The sequence below is a fragment of the Larus michahellis genome, chromosome 4 (assembly GCF_964199755.1).
Source record: "Larus michahellis chromosome 4, bLarMic1.1, whole genome shotgun sequence".
NCBI classification, from domain to species: Eukaryota; Metazoa; Chordata; class Aves; order Charadriiformes; family Laridae; genus Larus; species Larus michahellis.
This window is the reverse complement of record NC_133899.1, coordinates 68,531,042-68,544,236: the sequence shown is the minus strand read 5'-3', so window position 1 is coordinate 68,544,236 and position 13,195 is coordinate 68,531,042. Positions and strand designations below refer to the sequence as shown.

At 36.5% G+C, this 13,195-nt stretch overlaps 1 protein-coding gene across 1 annotated transcript in view; it reads right to left on the bottom strand.

Annotated features, from left to right (window-relative positions):
• TSHR (thyroid stimulating hormone receptor) overlaps nt 1-13,195 on the bottom strand; it is a 71,877-nt gene that overhangs the window by 45,310 nt on the left and 13,372 nt on the right. The window contains exon 2 of the mRNA XM_074582452.1: nt 1,100-1,171. Within this exon, the coding sequence (XP_074438553.1) occupies nt 1,100-1,171 (72 nt within the window). The remainder of the gene's footprint in view (nt 1-1,099; nt 1,172-13,195) is intronic.

The window sequence follows — 13,195 nt, the reverse complement described above, 5'->3', positions numbered from 1 at the left end:
AATACACCTAGATAAAAATACTAAATGTAATTAGGCAGACCTCCATGTCCCCCTAAAGTCCTATTTCATGCATTCTTAAACAGTAGACCATCTCAGCCATTCAATTGGAGTTGACACTTGCAAGGAATGTCAAGGACAACAAGAGCTCCTATTGCTACATTAGTAATAAAAGGCTGAACAAGAAAAATGTGGGCCTCTTGCTGAACGAGGTGGTTTATTTAATTAACAGTGGACACATAAAAAGCTGAGCATGTGACTGATAAAGCCCTGAGCAACCTGGTTGGACCTTATAGTTGGCCTAACTTTGAGCAGGTGGTGGAGTACAGGCTTCCTGAGGTCCCTTCTAAATTACATGACTCTCTGATTCTAGCGAGTGAATCAGCAGATGGCAGAGAAGTTTCCTGTATCAAATAGCCATTCACAGGACGACAGATTATGGGCCAGGCACCAAGAAGAAGAAAGAAAGGTGGGACAACTTTGTCTCAAGACTGCTGACATCAACAAGCAGTGCAGTGCAAGGGTAGCCACTTCCAATGGGACAAATGTTGATGTGAGGTAAATAGATAGAGGCTGCTGGTTGTGCATTTACAGATTGTATCCATGCATGTGTTTACATACAAAGCAAGTGACACAATGGAAGTCCCTCTCACATCACACAGATACTAATGTTTTGGTGAAAGTCCACCCCTAGTCTAGAAATGGCACAGAGTCTCCAATTAAATGAGTTACAAATCATGCCGGGAGCTGGAAAAAATAATTTATCCCAGACCACCAATAGAATATGTTAATTTGTTATGAATGAAATAATTTCTCATATTTTGTGAACTGAAAAAAAAAAAAGTTTTATAGCCTTATTTATCACATCTACTTCAATAAAGGTATGCTCCTATCCAAAAATGCCTAGTGTGCCTTCCTATAGCTGGTGCAGGTTATAAACAATGGGATGATTATCTGCAGTTCTAAAATGGAAGTGGTGAGGTGGCAAAGGTGCAAGAATATTTTCATTTCAGAAGATTTTATACACAAAGACAGAATTTTGGAGAAGGAAAGTGATTTTTAATAAAAGAGCTAAAAGAATAATATCAGAAAGAGAACTTACATCCTAGAGATGTTGGGGAGATTGGAAAACGCGTCACTTGGAATTGTTCTTAGATGAGTCTCCATAAACCTCCTATAGAAATAAAAGTTTGGCAATTAATATCCTTTGGTAAGTACAATTTAACATTAAAAAGTCCTACACAACTCCAGCTCTGCTTCAAGATTTCTGTTCTTATCTTCCCTTTTCCTAGTGTTTCCATCTTTGCCTCATTTCTATCCTGTTTCATTATGTGGCTTGGTTTTCTTGGTGTGCTCCCTCAATCTAAATTATAGCCTTCTGCATCATCTCTCCTAGGGACTCAGCATTCAGTGGTAATGATGGACCTTCCAAAACTCCAGAGCATGACCAGCAAACATATGTGCCCATTGAAGTAAATGAAGTGTTAAGAGTATAAGCATTCTTTTAATAATTTCAGGCTCCACAAAGATATCCTATCCCTCATTCCGAGCAAAAAATTCAGGTATACCAGACAAAATTGAATTAGAGCAATGGCATACCACCTCCACAGAATTCTCCATATAGTTTGTAATAAATACAACATTCTTCCTCCCTAAACCTCTGATGTGGGGATGGCATGTACATTGTTACTTTTTAGCTTAATCCCAGTTAAAGATGCACTTCAGAAGAAAACAGAATTATTTATCTTACCCATTTGCAGGAGATTTCAGAAAAACAGGCAATATTTAAGGGAGACACTTATCAGCAACCAAGTTCTTAACAGAATGAATCTCTAGCAGACTGACTCCTCCAAAAAAGGAGGAAATGCTTGGGAACAATTAGCCTATAATGTCTCCTAAACTTACAGTTGCAACCTGTCATTGCTGGATGAGGTAATCTTTGGTTTTCCAGTACAGCTAGGAATATACTTGCATAATTTATAGTCAATGAATAGTCTGGAGAATAAGCAAGAGCAAATGAAAAACTTTTCCCATAGCTGCTGTTTAAGAACAGTTCAGTAGAAAAGAACTAAACAAATTAGGACGATTTCCTAGTTCTGTTTTCTGTTTCGTAATGTGAAGTATCTGATTATAATAATTATATTTTATTTACACAGACAAAAATATTATCATCTTAAAATTAATCAAGCTTCTGGAACTCGCATACAAGAAATAAAAATATCTCTAGAAATTCTTAAAACTCCCACCTCGAGTAAAAATACACTCCTACCATCCAGTGTACACTCCTACCATCCAGTAGGCAGAAGGCTCTGTCTACTTCCCAAGTATACCTCCCCTGCTCCATATACTTGTTTGTTACAAGAATGAGCAAGGAGAACCTAAAGACTTCTATTTTTCTAACGCTGGGTTGATTTTTCTCTTAACCTCAATCCACCCAGTTCCCACCAAGCCCCCAATGAGGGGAACGGCAGTTCATCCAGAGGTATTCTTGCCTACTCCCCTGCACCCGTAGCATCTTGACACCCATACCAGTGCTGTCCCATCCTTCTCCCTCCTCCACTTCATACTACTGCTTCCTTCTATTATCACAGTCCTAGACAAAATATTAGTAAAAACCAGCTGCTTAGTCCAGGACAGCCTGCTGATCTTGCTGCTGTGTTTCAACATCTGTCTGTATTTCCAGGCCTTTTAGGCAGCTGACAGGGATGACTGAGGAAGTTCTACTTTCAGACAGATTTTAACATGTCTTAAAGCAGAACAGAGTGAATGAGGGACCTTGACAGGCTGGAGACATGGGCCAACAGGAACCTTACACAGTTCAAAAAGGAGGAAGTGCAAAGTCCTGCACCTGGGGAGGAATAACCCCATGCACCTGTGTATGCTGGGGGCCAACTGGCTGGAAAGCAGCTTTGCAGAAAAGGACCTGGGGGTCCTGTTGGACACCAAGTTGAACATGAGCTAGTAATGTGCGCTTGCTGCAAAGAAGGCAAATGGTATCTTGGGCTGCAGTAGGAGGAGAAAGCAGTCCTAAGGCTTCTCCCTGAGACTGTTAGAACTCAGAAGCCAAGAAAAACATAGTTTAAGCCACTTCTGACTATCCAAGCTCACTTTTAATCTCTCTTACATCCTTCTGGTCCTCTGTTCACCTACAAAATGCTCACTCACATGATAGTAACTTCCCATCACCAGTCATTACAGAAACTAGTACTTAACTTATCACTTACACATAATTCTGTGTTCCAGAAAAGCAAGAATTTAAACACCATCCTAAGTCTCCTCTTGACCTCCTGCTCTTATGTCAGACATTCATCCTTCTGTTTTTTGTGACATAATGAATGGAGTCAGACCCATCATTCATGAGGTACACATGGGCTAAATGAGATCACATTCACCTTTCATTGACATACCTGGAATTTATAAATCCTATCAGAAAAGCCTGGAAATTCTGGATAATATTTATGAATCAATTATATTAAAGTTGCTGTATTATGAAATGACTCTGCATTTATAAATTTCTGGACAAGGCTCCTAATACCTCAAGAACAGGCACAATGAAGAAACCTAGCCTTAAAGGCTATATTTTGAGTGAATGGATGGTAAATTTGTTATATGGGCTGGAAGGGGGAATAGCATATTTCTTCCTATCTGGTAGAGTTTAAAGATATACCTAAATTCTGCAAATATGACAAAAAAACACACCGGGTACAGGACGTATTTATAAAAGGACTCATAAAGAGAGACAGTAAAGTACAAATAGAGAGAAATCTTTGGCAGAAGAAGAGAAGAAATAGCCCATTTCATAACAAAAAACTTAGTTGTTTGGCCTGGGGCCACAGCCAAACTTTTAAGCCAGCCTTTGTGTACAACCACCTGCAAAGCTCCAGTTCTCTCTGAGCTTTCAAAACCTGTGGGCTGCTACATTCCTGCTAATTTTAAGCCACCTCCTAAAGCAATTTAAAACTTTGCAAAATAAAATCAGTTCTTCAGTACCTGTCTGCCAAGTGTGAGTCTGTGGATATTTATTGGTTGGGGACCACCAGGCACCAGTGGTGTCTAGAAGGCTGTGGGATGGATAGTAATTCTTTGGAGTGGGAAGAAGACAGGCTGAGAAAATTCTCAACCAGAATAGTCTATGATGGATCAAAAATGGGAGTAATATAAATAGACTAGCTTTAGTTTAGCTCAGTCTAATTGCATATTAAGATCACGAGCTTACCAAATGTATTAATATGCTCTTCAGGCTGGGAAAGCAGCAAGTTTTGGAATTTAAAGCCTAAAGCCAGAAAGAAAAAAGGCAAGACAGGTCAGCACTTTCAGCCTGCCAACCATAACATACAGTGCAAACACATGATGAGTAATTGAAAATTCATTATATTGATGGACTGTGATTCTTCCCATCTTGCATGCATTAGAAATTTTCTTCAAGCCTGCATGTTTCAATTTGAAATCTAGCAAGTGCGTCCAGTATCCAGCCACGTGCAGTATGTTCATGAAGAAAGTAATCTTTTTCAGAATAAAGGAAAAAACTTTGCTGGGAAAAATTAGTTTTCCAAGTGAGAAAAACTGTAACATAAGCACTTACATATTTAATAGTCTCACTTAATTTCATTTCTACATAAGGCAAAGACAACACTCATGAGAATGTTCAGTACCATTTAATGAAAAAAAAACATCCTGTGCTAACCTAGGTACTACCATTTATTTCTACCTTTATCTTCTTATTCAGATTAAAAGCCTCAATAAATGCAGAAAAAATCTTCAGTCTTTATTCCATAAAATCTTTCAAAAAGAAGAACCCAAACTCTGAGGTCATTTTCATTACAAACATGCTATCAATATTTGCAAAGATATAAAAGCATACAAATCACATTTTTGCTAAATAAATCATTTTAAAAATAGCAAGAAAATGTTTCAGAAAAACATTTTAAGTTTTATAGGATGACATTTAGTTTGCATTTCTGAGTTTCATAAGTCAAAAAGTCAGTTTGAAGGTTTTTAAAGTTTCGTTCTGCTTTGATATTTACACCAAAAGTTTAGCCTGTATGTTCCTGAAAGACTCTACATTGCATATATCAAGAAAATGAAATCTGAACAACTGATAAGAAACATATAAGACTGCCTGTGCAGAACTTTGCATTTTTGCTTTCCTCTGCCCCAAACATCTGCCAACCTGGAATGTAAAGAGTTTCTTGGCCAAAAATCAAGTACTACAGATATTCAGCTAACAACTGAAAAACCTCCCACTTTTACTCCCTTCTGATCTTCCCAAACAATCTTTAGTAAAGACTCTGTTTCTCAAAATTAGCCAAGTTATTTTCATTAATGAGAGAAAAAAGCTTTTTTAAAACGTATAAGACCACATAGACTCAGAATATTTTATATCTTCATAGAAACAACCTTGGTTTTTGACTAACTTAGAAATACAGGTATGTGTAAGTGGACATTGTGAAGTATTCAAACTTAAACTTATTTACTTCATTTTACTGACTGTACAGTATCAATGCACAGAGCAATGCCCAAACAACTAGGAGATAACGTCGCCTCTCCCTTAAACACTGTATTTCTAGTACTCCTAAGCACTGATTCATTATACGTGTTTTGCTATTCTATGACAGTTAAACTAGTGTCCTACTTGATAATGCACCAAGGAATTTGTTCTTGGAGCAGCTGGTGCCCACATTCCCATCAGTTAGGATCTACCTAACTATGAATGAACATTTTGTTTGTTTCAGTATTAATTAGTTTTATCACTTAACAGCCATAAATGTAGGCACCTTAAGCCAAGCATAAGACAAAGAAACTAGAATCAGCCCTGTAAACTAAGCAAGTGGCATTAATTACAATGTAATTAGTGATGTTAATTGTTTTCCATATATCCTGCTGTATCTCAGAAGCCAGGAGTTCCTCACTTTCACTTGTGCATTTAAGCCAGAATTGCAGCATAGCTGGTTTTTTGTTTGTTTGTTTTGTTGAATGCTAAATACCATTAGAGAAAGACTAGTACCAAGGAGTTATAGCAAAATTCAAACGAAACTGTTTATAATCCCAGTTCTTTTTCAATTGCATTTATGCATAAGAATAGAATCTGGCCTATGACTTACAAAATTCAGTGTTCAGCTATTTTCAAACATTTGAAATTGGTGAACATCAGAAGTACCTAGCAACTAGGACCAGAGAAACATCAAGGGATTTTTCCATTTGAAAGGTACAGGTAATCTGGGTGTATGCGTATATGTAACTGCCACAGCCTCTGCCTATGTACGTTTGACTGCTTCATTTCTATTAGTGTCTTGTGTTAGAGCAAAAAAGAATCCAGGAGAAAATGCAGGAGAGGTATACATCCACTTCAGTCACACCTATTTATCTGATAACTAGCACTAACTGCGTGCACTACGTAGCCAGAATACTATTAGAATGAGAATTTACAGATGTAGATGTGATAGAATACAGGAAAATCTAAAGAGAAAATATTTCTATTGCTCTCCGACCTACTTCATAAATCACTTGAGAGCCTTATTTCTCATTGCTGATGAATCCTGACTCAGTGCTGAAGTTCTTACAATAGCGTGAAAGCATATGTAATATATTATCTAATACCTTACGCTAAACGTATTTATAAAAAGCACTGGTCTTTTAAAAAGACTTTTACAACTGCATTTAGCTACAAGCCTGTCAAGAGTTTGATGTCTGTTGTGGGGGTTTTGGGGGCTGGTTTGTTTCCTGAGCATGAGACTGTTCATCAAGACAAAGCAGCAAAAGAAGGGTGTCCTTCCTATCTGTCACCTGTGAGAGATTGGTGGAAGGAGCATTCTTTCTTTGAACAACACTGACCATGACCTACTTCTCTCCCTCATTCCTCTGGTAGCCTATACCAAGATGAGATCAGGCTAAACAGTCATGTCTATCACCTGAGTTCACAGAGCAGAAAAAAAAAAAAGCACAAAACCAGAACAGAGTGGTAAATGAAGAAGCTAAACGCTCAGCTGCAGAGTAAGAGATGGGATCAATTGCACGAGGACCCTGATGGTAGATTTAACTGGGATAGTCAAACCTTGTTCCTTTGCTAGATATTGGTAGAAGTGGCTGGGCAGTTTGGGTTTTTGCTTCTTAGCTCTCCCTCGTGTACAGCCTAGCATATTAATATGAAATAAAATCAACAGACATATATTGGTGAACTGGCATGGGATCTGGCTGATGGAAAAATGAAACCCATTCCTTTCATCCTTTTCTGAAATGGGACAGTACCAGAGGAAATGGTAAAAATACTGTATTCTAAAATGACTGGACAGATTCATGGAATAAAACATATCTGGGCATAGAAAACACAAATTCTCAGATGCAGAAAGTACACAAACCACAAACTATTACTGGGAGAATATTCCAGGTGAGCGTCACTGCATGTTTATCTTATTCATATACTCTTCACAGGGCGCAATTTACTGGCCACAGCTGCAAGGCAGGAGACTGGGAGAGATGGATCTTCGGCGTGATGCTGCACAGCCACTCCTCTGCACTTATATTGGTAAGCAACTGGGCACAGGGAGCTCTATAAGCCTTGCAAGGTTCAGCATGAAAGAACCGTTACCCCAGCACATTCTTAATTAATCCTATGAAATGTACAGGTGGTAGGTGTTAAACACGTCAAAACAGATACAGTGTAACTATTACTTGTGAGACTTTTCCTTTTTTTTCCCCTTTCTGGCTTTCCATCATCTTAACAGCAGCAGCATTGCATGGTTTTGACACTAATTCCAGTATAGTGAGCCTTTTATTTGCTGTATTTCTTCCCCTCCTCTGATTTCATCTATACTTTCTTTTCATTAAGGTTCATACCATATATAAATATGACCTTCATATTATATGTAAATGTTATGTTTCAGCAAAATCTAATATAACTTCAACTGTGACTACACCTAACTGATAATGTTATGAGGATTTAGTAAGAAGATAGGACAGACTGTAGTGATTAGGCACAGAGGTCAGTCAAACGTACTGACCAGCCCCATTGCACATTTAACCAACCCCTTTTATGCCCTTTTCCATTTATTCTTCCTTTGTTCCCCATGATTCCCTTCCCCGCGCGTTGCCTCATCAGTCTCCATAATTCCATGAATCCCCTGCCCAAAATTCCAAGACCTCCAGGTCTGCATCCTTATCACTTGCAAAGTCAAGGTTGCCCCTCTTTGAAGTGATGCTGGCATTATTTCTCTTCAAAAATATTATTATTTTTCTACAAAAATAATAAATAAACAGGGACCATCAAGAGAATTTCAGATTAAAATTACATGATTTATAATTCAAATCATGGCAATAATAGCTACAAGTATTTTAACGAACTATTCTCCACGAAGACAGGAAAAAAAAAAGACCACATGTGAAACAAAGTAAGAAATTTTACATACTAATTTCATCTTTCTGAGAAAATTATAACAAGCAATGACCTTCCAGCTTTTATACGGGAGAAATAACTATTACGGAATATAATGGCTAGGTAAGCAATTATTGACATGTTAAATTCTAGCTTTTTATATTCAACTAAACACAACACGAACTAAAAAAACTAAAAAATATTATGGTTGGTTTTTGTTATTATTATGAAATTAATGTGTCGTAGCCTTTCAGTGGTGTAAAAATAACTAGAAAAAGGCATTTCACATAGTGAAATCCATGCTGAGTTTACCAGAAGACGATTACCACCTAGTGTCTAATGCTAGTATTACCAACGTGGTAGAAGCGAGGGAAGATTCGCACTGCAAACTCTGAAAGTAGGAAATCACTTCTGAATTTGCTAGAAGACAACATAGCTACTTTCCCACAATTATCTAGCAGTCCAAAAGAACAACTTAAAGAATCTGTCAAAACTGGCCCAGCCTAAGAAATTAAAGAAATACTAGAGCCTTTCAAAATGAAAGTGCGCAGGTCAGCATTTGGGACAATTCTGTGTTGAAAATAAGTTCTTGGCGCTAACTTATCCTCTTCCTACACCCTGAGCTGCATATGGACACTGTCAGACTGACAGGCAAGAATTCAGGTTGGTTACTTGCTAATATATTGCAAACAGAAAACACCAATCTATAATGTCGGAGTTTATTCTTGCTCCATTGGTGATCACCTGCTGCTTCTTGCTGGATTTGAGTAAAAAATGAAGACTTTACAGAACTCACTGGTTCTACTGCATGTTACCTTCCATTTACCAGGAAAACAGTAGGTTGCTAACGTCATTTAATAGATTACAGAACTGACAGTGCTGAAGAACGCATGACATTTAAATACCTACAAGGCAGAGGTATTTAATCCTAAATAGTTGAAATACTGAGGACTGCAAAAAACGTGGTAAGGAAGAAAACTAGGGAAAACTAGGAACTACTGAAAAACGCTGGCTGAGCAGGCAAAAGCATAATGGGTACCACTAAAATCTGAAGAAAAAACAACCAGGAAACTAGATAGTGGCTTAATATTTTGCTTAGTATACATTTCAATGCTAAAGGAAGGTGGCCATACAAAATGCAAACGACAGAAGTATTTCCAGGGTGTCATAGTAAGACTGTCACAGTGAAGATAACACTTCAATATTAATTTGTAAATTTCTAAAGAAGATTTAATTAAAATAATACGCTTGTCTTGTATATTCTAAGAAATGAAAGAGAACTGCTAATTTTAAAGTTGCACTTTAAATATGTGACTCAGTAAAATCCTGAATGGAATATATAATTAAATCACTTGCCTTCTGTTCTCCAATTTATTTTTCAAATGCAGAATATTCTCTCAGAAAAGGCAGCAAAGGCCAATACAATTTAAAGAATCTAAAGGAAAATTTAAGAATTTAAGATTTAAAATGGTGACAAGTCACACTTCAATTTATGCCAAATTAAAATTGTATTTTATAAAAATCATACACAACTGCCCTGCATAGTGGTAAGGTCTTATGAGGTCTTTGTGTTTAACATTTCTAGGATACAAATTATTTTCTCTATTGATATTTGCCTTTATGTATAAACACTAACGGTCAACTGTTTTAAATATTTTCTCCTTATCCAAGACAAAGTTGAACAGACTATAAATTTGAAAAGACAATAAATTACTAAATGAAATATTGAACTAAAAAAAACCTCCTCTAAAAATAAGTTAAGTAACTGCTTTGTTTTGGGAAATATAATTTCCAAGCCCTACAAACATATCCATAGAACGAGTTCTGAACAAAACCGGGAGCTACCTTTGAAATTTTCAGTTGGTATCAGGTTAACATATCGCTCACATTCCTCCAAGGAAATTGTTAACATACTTCATGGTACACAGGGTACCTGTAAACCCAGTGTATAACCGCTGTTTCTGCATCAAAGAAAGTAAGTAGAAGTCAAGTACATGATGAGACGTCGCATGTAAATATCAAACACAGATGTGTAGCCTATTCATTGGACACATTTCTCGCAACTGGAAGATTTTTCCTTGACAATATCTGGATATTCTATGGGTTAGCATAAGAAACAGCTACACTTTTGTTGTTTTTTTTTTTTACAAAAAAAACAACAAAAAAACCAAAACAAACAAAACCAAAACATTTTAGTTGCAATTATTTCATTTTTCGAACAATACTGAGTTGTTCTCATTTGTGAAAGTATTTAGCTATTTCTGAAGTCAAAACTAGAGTTGATCTTTCTTCAAATAATTAATTACTTTTCTACCAAACACCATTATACTTACCAAATCCATTAAAATATTTTATCAGTTGTCTTTCAGGTAATAATTTAAACAATTGTATGCACATGCTGCAGCATAAAATGCTTCCAAAATCCTGCATTTTACAAAAATCTGTACTTTTAAAATTTCCTTTCAAATGTGATGCATGTCATTATATCTACCTACATATTTTGCTTGAAAAGGCATGGTATTACTTCTGTGATCCTGCTGTTGACATACAAAAATCCTGCATGTTGACAAATACTAGGTCCAAAAAATTAGTATGTATTATCCTCTCAGTTAAGGTGAAATGTTAAAGTGAAATGACTTGTTCATAACCGAAATGAGGAGTCACAGAAAAACCTGTTCTAAGGGCTCTTGAAGCTATTTACAAACTATGCGCTGCTTTACTGTATACACACACACACACACACCCCAACCCAATGAAGTCACCAGGTAGGAATGAATGACAGTAGGGAACCAAAGAGACTGCTGAAGATCAAAATAATATTTTTTTGAACATTGAATACATTTTTTCATTGCTTATGAGTCATTGTATCAGTAGCATTTCTTGTCCATTTGTAAAATCTAGGATTCCTGTGTTGTGGCGCAGAAACCCAGCCAGTGCTGGGAACTGTACAAGTGCAAAACAAAAAGCCATTCCCAGTAGAAGCAAGCATTACTTCAGTATGCTTTAACTAGACAGATAACTTGCTCAACAGAAAAGCAGAGGGACTGCAAATAGTTCTTTTGTGGATGCTAAGAAGAGGTTCACTTAAATGAGAATACTGCACATTGTCACAAAAGACAATGGTGATATGGCAGTAGAAACTCATTTTTATCTTTTCCTTGTTTGTGGAGGTGACTGGTTTTGATCAACTTAATAGAAAAAAGTGTTTTACACCAGAATTAAAAAACTCTGTTTTAGGAGAGGATTTCAACAGTCGTTTAACAGACTGATTCTGTAAGTGTTACAGTCCACTGAATCTTGAATTGCTATTGCAGTCAGTTTTCATTACATTGTTTTCTTTTGACATTAAATTTCCAACCCATTACACTTCAGAAACACACAACAGCCTTCTCCTGAACTAAGAATCAGAGCTAACTGATATAATTGTAAAAGGAAAGAAAAAGTTTAAATAATATGAAATACTGTAACCACTAAGACATTTTTTACAGAGTATTTTGTAAAAAGCTAATAATAGTATGTTTTCTGTTGGTATCAGTTAAGAAGGCGATTTCTCACAAATCTGACTCATACAGGCTTTGTATGTATTTACAAAATCAATAAATGTTTGATATTTTCTGTAACATGGGTTTACAGAACCTCAAAACAGTCTATAAAAGGTGACTGTATTTGGAAAACTGGTCCATTTCAGGAAGTACTTTAAAAAAATCTAAATGATCTGCCTTCATCACCAACTGTGATGGAATACCTTCACATGTAGTACAGACAGACTACCGTTAAATGCTGATCTGCCAAAACATGGATGGCTGGTATGCAGTACAATCTCAGTCCCTCAAAAACTTCAAACATGCTTTTGTATTCTGCTGGGCTTAGCCCTTACACATCCTCATATTCATAGGAAACACATTAAAGAGCCTCAAACAAACTAACAAATTTAGTTGTGAAGCTGCTAATAATATAGCAGCTTGTCAGCCACACTTAGGTCTTTCTTTAACGGTAGCCAAAATTTTAGAGAGTAGAAAAAGAATCTTGTTTTACTCAAGAATTAAAAAGGTCCCATCTGCAAAAACCCATGTTATGTCAACAGCTTCTATTCTAGTCAATGTTCTGTGACACAGGTAGTGCCCTAGTACACTACCCAAGTCAATGGGAAACAATGATATTCAGGATTTTGCAAAATCCAATGCTACTGACTCAAGTAGAAGCAATGATAGCACCTACAGTAAACCAATTACAATTTAAACCTCAACATAGATAATGAGCTGCTGACACATTCTAAAATAAGGCTAGTTCTCTCTTGATCTCAAGAAAGTGAGTGTGATCTGTCTGGATCTAAAGAAAGCATCAGAGAATAATTTTACAGAAATCTTTTCAACTTGTTTTGAAATAATAACAAAGGTACCGAAGTATAGAGTAATTACCTCTAGTATATCCCCATTTAATGAAAACTAACATTTTAAATGGCAGTCTTTAAAAAGAACGGTTGAGTCACCCAACACAGAAAGTTTGAGCTCTTTTCTCTCACGGATAAGGAGATAGTTAAATATAGAGATTGAAGAGCCAGTAAAGGTAATTGAAACGAAACCTAACATTATTACCTAGCACATTAACTGTATAATTACGTATAATTCAGAAAAGAGTTAAACTACCTTGATGGCACAATATGAAAACTTCTAAGGCTATCTTTTGGCCACCTATCTAGACCACAGAGATTGCCTCTGCTCTGGTCTCTTATGCCGCTTACTCCTATTTTTTCTTTCTTCTATACCTTTTCACTGTATCCCTAGTTTTCTCTACTTAATGTCTTTAGCATTGCAATCTTCTATTTTTCTG